Source organism: Salvia splendens, chromosome 8 (genome assembly GCF_004379255.2).
Source record: "Salvia splendens isolate huo1 chromosome 8, SspV2, whole genome shotgun sequence".
Classification (NCBI taxonomy): Eukaryota; Viridiplantae; Streptophyta; class Magnoliopsida; order Lamiales; family Lamiaceae; genus Salvia; species Salvia splendens.
The window spans coordinates 20,189,853-20,201,781 of NC_056039.1; the positions used below are offsets into that span (position 1 = coordinate 20,189,853).

General features: G+C 44.3%; 1 protein-coding gene across 1 annotated transcript; it reads left to right on the forward strand.

Moving 5' to 3' along the window:
* The first annotated feature begins 5,600 nt into the window (after positions 1–5,600).
* LOC121745903 lies at positions 5,601–6,113 on the forward strand. Its single transcript, XM_042139845.1, has one exon. It carries the CDS (start codon positions 5,601–5,603, stop codon positions 6,111–6,113), a length of 513 nt encoding a protein of 170 aa, XP_041995779.1.
* The last annotated feature ends 5,816 nt before the right edge of the window (positions 6,114–11,929 follow it).

Genomic DNA, 11,929 nt, shown 5'->3' on the forward strand with positions numbered 1-11,929 from the left:
TCATCAAAAGAGGGGCCATTGTCCACCGTAGGAGGGGTTGTTGAAGGATCGATCTTCCAATGGAGTTGTAGGAGATGGTTGTCTTTCGGTTGGTCGTCCATCGGGTGTTTACCGGCGAGTAACGGTTGCGCCGCCATAGTATCAAGCATCTCGGCCGACTCTAGGGATGCTAGCTGCAAAATGGGGTTCGATTTTGGCTGTATTGGGAGTGTAACGGCTAGGACATCACGTGAGGATCCGGATTGGAAAGGCGCCATGGTGCTTTCAAAAAGTGGGTTTGTAGGTTCTACCATTTTGGGTAATTTGACTCCCACACTCTCCAAGGACATTTGTCCCATGCTAGGACCAACAACCATCGCTAGATCCTCATGTAGGGTGGTGTTCTTACCTTCCTCGACGGATCTGCCGTCGTCACCGGTCGCATGGTCGGTGGTCGGGATTCCGACGACGGAATTGGCGCCAGCAGGTACACTTTGGCTCATTTCTTCGTCCTCCAAGGTGTGTGATGGACCGGGAACTTCCGACACCGGAGTATCTTCTTCAACATGGGTGGGGCTTGTAAGAAATATGGCCGATTTGCACTTGGGACTTTCGGCGATGGGGCAATCTTCCCCTCCGAACAAGAGCTTTTTGCGAAGAGGCTTGTTTTCCGGGAGAGGGGAGATATCAAAGCGTTTGCGCCCATGTCCTTTCAAAGGAGGTGCCGGAGTACTTCTCCGAATCTTGAGCTTGGTTTTCAAGGCTTTTACCTTCATTAACGTGACTGGTTTTGTTGACGAGCTCTTCTCGGTGAGGGACCGTCAAAGCCAAGAGTGGCTACTAGGAGGCAACCAAGTGTGGACGAGGATGGCTTCCAATTGGTGTAAAGGAAGAGAAAGGGAAAGGTACATGAGGGAGTTATGCACACCAAGGCTCCACACGTTGATGATTGGCATTTGAAGGAGAATGTTGCTACGGTGACGTTTGGGAGTGTTAAATCGGGTAAAATTGACTCGAGTTTTAGCTCCATGAATGTCGCATGTGGGCCCCCCAATTGGGAAATAGAGGGCCTCATCGAGGACCTGGATCCAGGAGGGTGTGTCCCTTGCGGAGGCATCCCTATTGCGGGCCTTAACTAGGTGATGGACAAAGGTTTTGGGGATGCAAAGGCTGCATCAAATTGTAATAGGATTTTGAGAGTATATAGATGACCACCCTAGTTGTTAGGGAGGCCCTCGTTGTACTCTAATTTGTCATGCCTTGGCCAGTCATCACTTTTGGGCAACTCAGTGTATGTTTGGTTGCATCAATTGGTTTTAAAAAAAAGAAAAAAAAAGACGAGCTCTTCCCGGTGGAGTTGAAAACCATATGGCGGTCCGAGAGCGTTCGAGCCTCCTCGGGGTCGGGTGGACTACTCGGCGGTGGGTCCGACATCGCCGTGAAAGGGCGAAACCTCTACCTTCTCACTCAAGATGGGGCTCCATGGAAACCGGTGGAGGTTTGTGGAGCAAAGTGGAAAGCGACGTCGTCAATGGGTGACCGGCGGAGGTGATTATCGTCAAGGATTGTTGAGCGGGCGTCGTTAATGGGGAGACCGGCAGAGGTTGCGGAGCGAGGTGGAAAACAAAGGGAGGGGATGGGAGGTGGGGGGGAAGTGGGTGACTAGAGAAGATGGTGGGTGGCGGGGCGATTTCTGGCAAGACAATAGGTGGAATAGTTAGAGAGAAGGAGAAGCTTCTCACTCTAGGGCCTTATGACAATCTATTACCCTACTCAATAACACCTTATCATTGATGGGATATACGTTGGAAACAATGAGTTATACCTTAAAGAAACTACCATAACATCAGTACCTTCTACAACACGCGAGTTGTGGACTGCAGGTAAGTATAGTCCAGCACATCACAAGGTGTGGAGTTATTCCAACACATGTTTTGGAAAAGGTATCCAAGTAATTGGAGTTGTGTACTGAGGTATGTTTTAAGGTTGTCCCAAATGATAGAAAAGGTAAAGGTTCTATAATCTTCACGGCAAGATATGTGTTTGTTTACACGAATACTAGATTCTTTGATGAAGATTATGAGGAGAACTACAAGCCTAACAAACATGATAATTCTCAAGATAATGAGAATATCTATTTTCCATCGTAACCAAGAAGTCATACCATTAGAAACTTATGCACTAAGAAAATCAACGTTTGTACCTAAGATTGTAAGAGTCGTGCCGTAGTGGGAGCGTTCTTTGCGAACATAATAAGTTCATGGGTCTAAAAGAGTCTTAAGTCTCAGTCTTACATCAACTTGAACATAATCCATGTAACTACAAGGACGTAATGACTTATTCAGATAATCATTCTTGATAAGATGATAGATTCTGAATAACAATCTTAAATAGACAAGAATGTTTGCAAGACTTGCGATACTACCCTTACACTATTTCAGTCAGAGGGAGCTAGTGGATCTGCAAGTGTAAGCATGGATCTCAAAAGGCTAGAATAATGGCAAAGGGTTATACCCATAGAGAATTATATTCCCGCCTGCAATTTTTGCCTAAGTCGATCTGTATATGGTCTATTGTAGCCTACATAAATTAGGAAGTATGTACTATGATTGTCAAGACAGTTTTCTTTAAGTAGAGGTCTTGAGGAGATCATCTGCATGGAACATCTTAATGGTTATGTAATACAGGGCAAGAAAGTTGAAAGTGCACTATATTTGGTAGTCTTGGTACTCTACGATGATGACATCTATAAAAGTTGATAAACAACTAAGAGGGTTATCTAGCGTAGGAAACTGGTCGTATACCCAGTTTAAGGATGATGGATTTAAGATAATCTAGTTACATTCTAAGCATATGTGTCATTAGATTGCTAGAAAAAGAATGTATGTTTTCTTAAAGAATCCTACATCTACACAATACTTAGACACTTTAGCATTGAAAATTCCAAGAAAAGGTTTTTCTTTTTCTAGACGGAATTATTTTGTCTCTAGTCAAGTGTTTTTCGACATTGAATGAGATCAAGAAGAATGAGATAAGTTCCATAATTAGAAGTCTCATATATGCTATGATGTGTATTAAGTTAGATATTAGCTTTGCCGTTGGCATAAAAGCATGATATCATTTTAACCAAGGTCAAGGACATAGGATTGGGTAAAGAATATACTATAGTAATTGAAGAAGACTAAACGGTATGCTCTAGTTTACTAGACATCCATGTTATGTCCTTTAGGTTACATCGACTCGATTTTATAATTGATTGATGATCGAGTTATCTTCTGACTATGTGTTAACGTTAGGAGTTGAAAACTGAGTCATGAAGGAGAGTGATTACATCACAGACACTATCATGAAAATTACAAGTGTGGTTTCATTAGAAACTACTAAGGTAGTTGTTAATCTCAGTAACTTCCTAATAGCTTTGACCGTGATTCCGAGTATGTGTATGAGTATTATATTTTATTATAATTACTCTAGTCATATGTCTAACTCAAGGGAAACACGAGCTGATGAAGCTAAACAATCACATATAGCGGAAGTATGAAATTAATTAAGGAAAAGTGCGCAGCGAGACATTATGGGTACCAAGATATCATCAGAGAACAACCAGGCAGAATTTTTTTTACAAAATGCCTATATGGTAACATGATTTACACATGAGGTGAAAAGTATGGTAGTTCGATGTAACATGGTTCGAGACCTGCTTAGAGTATAAGTGGGAGAGTTTTGGCAGTGGGTATACTCGAAAGCATGATTTTGAGTATAACTGGGAGATTGTTAGGACTGGTATACTGAAAAGCATATTTCGAGCATGTTGCACGGATAGAATTGCTTGTATACAATAAACTCTACAATACACTTTTATAACCCAAGGCGAGAAAAATTAATTTTATCGCATTGGTGTTTGCTTATGCATTTATAAGATGTTTCTCAAACATTTAAATGTATAAGAAGCAAATAAGTCTAATTCTTCTGCATAGTAGACTAGTCGTGAAAGACGTTCATAGAAGGTGACGCAGTCGGTCCTTTGTAGAAGAGAAATAGAATTTCACAACCTAGATAGGCTTTGGCTACCTATCGTGAAAGGTTGCAGTGTCAGTCCGCATGTTTTCTTACCTTAGGAAATACACGACACTGGTGTGGTATAACACTGAAGGATCTAACAGTTGAGAAAAGTCTTTCTTGCTATTTACTGAAAGATGAGGTCTCGGTGATTGTTATTTCTTAATCATTGTTGATATAACATTGAGCATACGATATTGATTATACACTACTTTGATTTATCAAATGGTGCAGATTTTCCGCAATCCAAGAATCCTAATATCTTGGGTAGTGGTGATTAATGTCTAGAGGTGCTAGTATTGTTATTGCAATGAATTGTGTGCTGGGTGAGTCCAGTTTGATAATATCCTCAAGAGGTGTTCGAAAAAGGTTTTACTATTCAGAAACCAGGCCGATTGGAATTTATTCAAGAATAATAAATAAAGTTTTTGAACTAGACATCTCTTGGACTGACTTAAATTAATTAATAGATATTTATATCTTAAACACGGGAAATAATAAATTAAAGAGGTAAAGCCCAGATTACTCGTAATTTGGGATTGGACGGGTAGTCAATATTATTATACTACAGTGGATGATAATAATATTCTATTGGACTTGTATTAAATTGGGGCTCAATTTAATTAGTAAAAGTCCAACAGGTTTGGCCTAAGTCCAACCTCCATGGATCCATAATCTGGCCCATCATAGCTCTATATAAAAGGAGATTAGAAAGGAGATTAATTAATAATTAACTCTAAAATTTCGTTCCTCTCTCTGGAGTGAACGATTTTTTCAGTTCTCTCCAGAACTAAAAATATGTCTTCCTTCTAATCTAGCCCTTTTCGATTCTGACAAGCTTTGCCCACCCAAAGGTCAGATTCTGAGTTTGGGATACAGATTAGATGTTTCTTGGTTGAGTACGAAGAACATCACGTGGAGAAGGCACAAGCAATCGACGATTCTTTGGAGAATCAGATCGGTAATTCTAAACCGTAGGAATTCATGTTTTAGGTTTTAATTCCCTTTGCATGAATTATGTGCGTTCTTGGATGCAATTCTATGTTTAACATGTAGTTAATTAATCCCATAATCGGTCAAACAAATCTGTATGTATGATTTATTTGTAACTGCATGACTTCCGCTGTGCAAGGGGCTCCAAACCCCAACACTTACAATTTCATGTTTTGGAACGCTACGGGGGTTGCTAACCTGCCGACCCAAAACGTTCTTAAAAGACTAATTAAGTGTTATAATGTCATGTTTCTTGCGATAATGGAGCCACTTACCAATCCTGATCCGGATCGGTACTCCAAGGCCTTGGGACTACAACTCAAAGGCTCTAATACATCCGGGAAAGTATGGATTTTTGTTGAAGAAGGTGCTGACTTTGAAATTGAGCAGGATTCGGACCAGGTCCTACTTGGCCGCTTGACATCCTTCCGAGTGGCAAGTCACATCGCCGTCTCGGCCGTCTATGCGAAATGTACACGGGCGGAGAGATACCCAATATGGGACAAGATGAGGGAACTAGCATGTAGGGAGGAGGGGACGCCTTGGCTAGTTGGGGGGGGGGGTTCAACATGATTCTAGCACATGGAGATAGGGCTGGGAGTGACACCAACCGGCAAGCCAAAATGATCGACTTTGCAGAGACCATCGAAGATTGTAGGCTGCTTGACCCGGGCTTCGATGGGGCAGAATACACCTGGGCAAAGAACGGACTGTTTGAAAGGCTTGATAGGGTTCTTGTAAGCGAGGACTGGACCAAAATTTTTGAAGCAACAAGAGTGACAAACCTCCCACGGGTCTCCTCCGACCATGGGCCGATGCTAGCTAGATGCAAGATGGTGAATTCCCCTACCGAAGGCAGATCGTTCAGATTCCAAAACATGTGGATCCGGCACGAGGGTTTTAAGCAACTAGTTCAGGAAGTGTGGGACCAACCTACGGGGGCGGGTGGGCTCCTAAACCTTCAAACGAAGCTAGCAAAGTGCAAAAAGGCCTTAAAGCAGTGGAACAGGGAATTTTTTTGGCAAGAACGTTACGGGAGGAATATTGAAATCCTCTCCCTTCTCTCTATCTTCTCTCTCTAAAATTTTCGTGGGCGACGGTAAACTAGGTGGCTCCCCCGCCGACGGACCTACCGAGGGGACGCGCGTGGTCTCTCGGACAAGGCAACACTCGTTGGCCGGTGGTGACATATGGTTGCTCCCGATAGCATGGTGAAATCCGGAGGTGAACGACCCGAGGGGAGGGCATTAACTTGTCACAAACGAGGCAGCCCCTGTACTCGCCGGAATGGAACTTCCCATTGATTGCACGGCCAAAATCAAAGAGGGTGGGCACGCCGTACCCGGAGAAAGCACAACGAGCTCTTAAACGTGCCGGTCTTGAATCTGGTTCGGGGGTGTGTAGGGCCAAGAAGAAGATGGTATTTGAAATGGCGGATAATCTTCTCGCCGAAATCCATGGTGAGGGAAAGGGGTCGCCGGAAAATGAGCAGACCCTTGCTGAGGAGATGTTGAGCTCTCTAGCTCAAATGGCGAAAAAAGGGAATGCCCCGGAGTGTGAAAGAGCTGGACCGGATCGCGAGGAGGTGGCTGGAATTTCTCCGGCGCCGGCTGGCCGGGATCATGTTGAGTCACGTATGAAGATGAAGTTGATCAACCAGCCGGTCAATGCTGGTACAAGTCCTCACGTGAACCCTAAAGGTGATGGGATGACATGTGTGGATATGGCTACATGTGACTCACAAAAGAAGAAAAAGCCAAAAGCTACTTTGCATGGGAAAGGAATTGTTGGCTCATTCTTGGTAAATGACAATTTTAATTCAAAATCAACCCCATGTGACACACACCCTTCCACCGCTGGCGGGAGCGTGGAAGGGGGTGAAAGAATCCCTATCTCGCGTGGGGGTGGGGCCCGTGGAAGGAGCACCAGCCATGCACAACTTCTAAAAAGCCGAGCCAATCTCGTTGGATGCCACCAAGATCAAAGCCTTGGGGATAGCCGGCTGTTTAGAAGGTATACCATCCCTTTCCTTTTCCGACTTAGAAATGGATTACCTCTCGGAGAAGCTAGGGCTAGCCGTTGTTGGAAAATTCTCCTATTCTCTCCCATCTACTTACCAAATACAAAAAAGTCTAGGAGGCCCAGGGTTAGTTGGTTCATTTACTTGGAAATACTTGAATGCCAAGCATATTTTAATACAATTCCAAGAGATGGCCGACTATGCTAAGGTGTTAAATGGCCCTAATGGGAGCCCAAATTGGTACGTTGATGCTCACCCGATGAGGGTGTTCAAATGGGCGCCAGACTTTGATACATTCTTCGAGTCGCCGATTGTTGCCGTTTGGTGCAACATCATGGGCATCCCGGCACATCTCTTTGAGGAATCGGCCATCAAGGCAATTGGTAAACTCTTAGGCAAGCCACTACAAGCCGATCTTGCCACCATCCATCAGAGCCGGCTCTCCTTTGCTAGGATTTGTGTCGAGATTGATATTTCGATCCCCCCGTCGGAAGAAATCATCCTCAATATCTGAGGTAAAGATTCAAGGTACAAGGTGGCATGGGACCGTATTCCTTTGTTTTGTGCAAATTGTAAACATGTCGAGCACGTGAAAGAAGATTGTCATGCTTCGGGAAGGAATAATCGGGGTGGAGGCAGGGATCGCCGAGTACCAACCAAGGCATATTGCTCGAGCCATGTCTCCAAGATCACCCGCCAAGAGTGGCGCCCAAAGGCGGATACTTGGGCCGGCACCTCATCAACTAGTGGGTGTTCGAACAAGGCTAAAGAATGTACCAACCAAACGAAGAACATGGAGGGATCAACGGATGCAGAACCGCCAAAGACAAGAGAGGCTAGCAGGAGTCAACCAAGTGTGGATGATGATGGGTTCCAATTGGTGTCGAGAAAGAGGAAAGGCAAGGTACATGAGGGCGATGTGTACATCAAAGCTCAACATATTGACTAATGGCATTTGAAGGAGAATGTTGCTTCGATGACATTTGGGACTGGTATATCGGGCGTGAACGGGTCGGGCACTGGCTCAACCCTCCACCCCTAGGGGTGTTTTTAAAAAAAAACGGGAAGTTTTTGGCAACATTCACGCAAACCTTAGGAGCATGGAAGAAGGTATTGCAAGGGCTCAAGATGCGTTCGAAACTGATCCGACACCCCGGAATAGGACGGAGATCAATAAAAACATTGCCACACATATCCTCTTACTTAGAATGGAAGAGGACTTCTGGCGCCAGAAAGCGGCTTTGAGGTGGTTAGCGGATGGAGACAAAAACACTAGGTTCTACCAAAGCTGGGTGAAACAAAAGAGGGTCAGATTGCGCATCCATTCCATTTTTTAGGATTGGCGAGAGATCACAGAGGACACAGAGATTAAAAACTCGGCGGTCGAGTTCTACCGACACCTCCTAGCACCGGACAACCCAGTGCTTATGGAGCCTGATCTTGACCTAATTCAACGACTTCCCCCATCAGAGGCACTCATGGATCTACCTGAGCCACCAAACGCGGAAGAAGTCAAAAGAGCCATCTTTGAGGTCTCGGGGGACAGTACACCACGGCCCGATGGATTCTCGGCCACCTTCTACCAAGCTTGTTGGGGCATCGTCGGGTCGGATGTTGTGAATGCGATAAACCAGTTCTTCAATGGGGCCTTTCTCCCTCGGAGTGTCACGGCTACCAATATTGTCCTCATCCCCAAAAAAAGCAGTGCCGGGCGCGTGGACGGACTACCGTCCCATTAGCCTTTGCAATGTGCTTAATAAGATCATTACTAAAATTCTAACCGCTCGGCTTGCCCCTTTCTTGCCACAGGTTATCTCTCCCAACCAGAGTGTATTTGTTAAAGGGCGTCTCCTTAACGACAATGTCCTCCTCGCTCAAGAAATGTTCCATGAGCTAGCTAGGTGTTTTCCGGCACCAAACGTGGCGATTAAGATTGACATGGCCAAAGCCTACGATAGAGTCCAATGGTCTTTTCTCGTGAAGGTGCTTGGATGGGATTTCCGGCGGCATGGACTGCCCTCATTGAAAGATGCATCGGGTCGTGCTGGTTCTCCGACCTCATCAACGGCGCCCCCGCGGGATTCTTCAAATCGACCCGTGGTCTAAGGCAAGGAGACCCCATCTCCCCCGCCTTGTTTGTGATTGCTGCACACTATCTCTTGAGGGCGCTTGGCAAGCTTATACTCGGGGCTCGTGCGCACCGCCGACCGAGATCACACGCACCAGACGGAACCCGAGTCGAGGTCGACGTGGCGGTGACTGGCGCGGAGTGGTGGTTCGTCCGAGAACCACCGAGACACCGCGAGACACCAGGCCAACCCTAGGCGGAAGGCTTCCCGAGACGAAGCTCCAGTCGTGGCCGAGACGTGTGCGCCATAAGGCGCGACGTGTGCCGAGACGAGAGGAGAATCCAGGCTCGGGAGGGACGAGACGGGCGATTGCAACTGGCCGAAAGTAGCGCCGCAGTCGTGCGCGCTGCTGGCCGAGAGTCGTGGGACCCGACGAGCCACGACACCGAGATGGACTTAGCGGCTGGCCGAGAGCTGAGGCGGCTGTGCGCGTCTCACTGACTGAGAGCTGTCGAGACACCGAGGCGCCGGTGGTCTAGCCAGGCGGCCGAGAGCATGTGCGCACTCGTGCGCTGCTGGCCGAGACGCTTCATGCATTGTGATCCGATGACGAACTCGTCGGATTTTCATCGTTCATCGTTCGTGCGAACCTCGTGCGATGAGATAATGATGAAGGATTATTTTAATGATTATTTGATTATTTTATTAAAAGATATCATTAAAATATTATTATTTAATGGAAATAAAATCTTTTTGGAAGATTTGTCTAGATTTTAGGAATATTTTTATTATTATCTATATCTATGGAAATAAATAATATTATTTTATTCCTAGATGATATAGATGAGAATAATTTAATAGTTTCCTAAAATTTATCTAGATTTAAGGAATATTTTTATTATTATCTATATCTATGGAAATAAACAATGATTATTTTATTCCTAAATGATATGGATGAGAATAATTTAACAGTTTCCTAAAATTTATATATCTAAGATCCTAATAAGGACAGATATGTATGAATACATTAAATAATAAAATATTTCTTCCTAATCTTGAACAAGGAAATAATTTGAATTTATTTTTCATGTCCTATTAAGGATTAAATAATTTATTTATTTTAGATATACCTTATAGTAGACATGAATAAGAATAAAATTCTAGATCAACAATTTCCTACAGGAAGATAACAACATTAATCTAAAGATTTAATTATCCAGTAGATTAAATACCAACAGAATTTAATTAACCCTTAAACTGCCTCAAGGCTAAGGATAATTAAAGTAAAACCATAACCCAAAATATCTAAGCTATAATTACGAACTCAACGTTTGTATATGGTCTCCATCAATTGGTCTGCAATTTATGAAGCCTTTTTCTAATATTATCGCCACCTGCTACGTGGGGACAATAATCCTAAGAAAATAGCAAGTTCATGAGGGCGGACTTCTCAAATATAAATAGTATGAACTAGAATGTAGTTTCCAATATTATCGCCACCTGCTCTGTGGGGACAATAATCCTAAGAAACTGCGAGATTCAGAAGTTCACACAGGATTTATGAGATAGCTTGATCTTGTTAGCAGCACATGAGCATTGTTATGGGAGTGTGTTGTAGAAATGAGACTCTGTAATGCTAAAGAGATGGTCTTGCTTAGGAAACATTAGGCGGCCATGCCACTCTGTGGTGTTGTGACCAATAAAATTGTAAGATTTTAATGCATATTGACTTCCTCTGGAGGGTACTAAATTTTAATTTTACAGTTGTAAGATTTTGAAAAGTTTTATGGTTAATCTAATCAAACTTCTTACATAAGTTTATGACAATAGTAAAATACTTTGTTTTGCAGTGCAAATCAAATCGTCAATATGTCGTTTAATCCTCTTTCCGCAATTCTCAAAGAAAATAAACTCGAGGGCCAAAATTACATAGAATGGAAACAAAATTTGGACATCGTTCTCACAGCAGATGAGTACATCTTTGTGCTCACCACCCCACGACCTTCAGTGCCGCTGGCTAACGCTGCGGCAGGAGTCAGAGATGCACATTGACGGTGGCATAAGGCGAATGAGATGGCTAAGTGCTACATGTTGGCTTCTATGTCTTCGGTACTCAAGCATCAGCATTCAGCCATGGAAACAGCCGCCGAGATTAAGTAGAATCTCAAAAATCTTTTTGGTACTCAGAATCGAACGACTAAATCTCAAGTCTTTCGGAGTATCATGTCGAAGACAATGAAGGAAGGCTCATCTGTGAGGGATCACGTCCTCGAGATGATGGGCCACCTCAACCAAATTGAGGTCTTGGGAGGGACCATCGATCCCGAGTCCCAGGTTACTATTATCCTTCAAAGTCTTCCCCCTAGCTTCCAACAGTTCAAGCTCAACTTCGAGATGAACAAAAGGAATTACACCTTGGCTGAGCTGTTGACTGAACTTCAGTCGGCAGAGGACCTTAGGGTCCAGGCTAAGGTGGCCATGATGATTTCGGCGCCTCGTTCCTCTGGCTTAAAGCCTAGCAAAGGAAAAAGGTAGGCACCGAACACAGGATCGGCCAAGATAGCTAAGGGAAAGAAGAAGAAGAAGTGTGGAGAGAAGGGGCATTGGAAGCCAGACTATCCTAAACGGGGCAAGGCTACAGGTATGCACCAAGCTCTAGTAGTCGAGTCTTGTTTGACTTCGACATCAATCCGCACTTGGGTTATTGACACAGGAGCCACTGATCATATTTGTTTTGATCCTGACTTAATGCAGGTGACAAGACGACTACATGATCGCGAGATCGAAGTCCAGCTGGGCGACGCTACCA

Coding starts and splice junctions, on each gene's coding strand:
- LOC121745903 (XM_042139845.1), top strand. CDS start 5,601: ATGATTCTAGCACATGGAGATAGGGCTGGGAGTGACACCAACCGGCAA.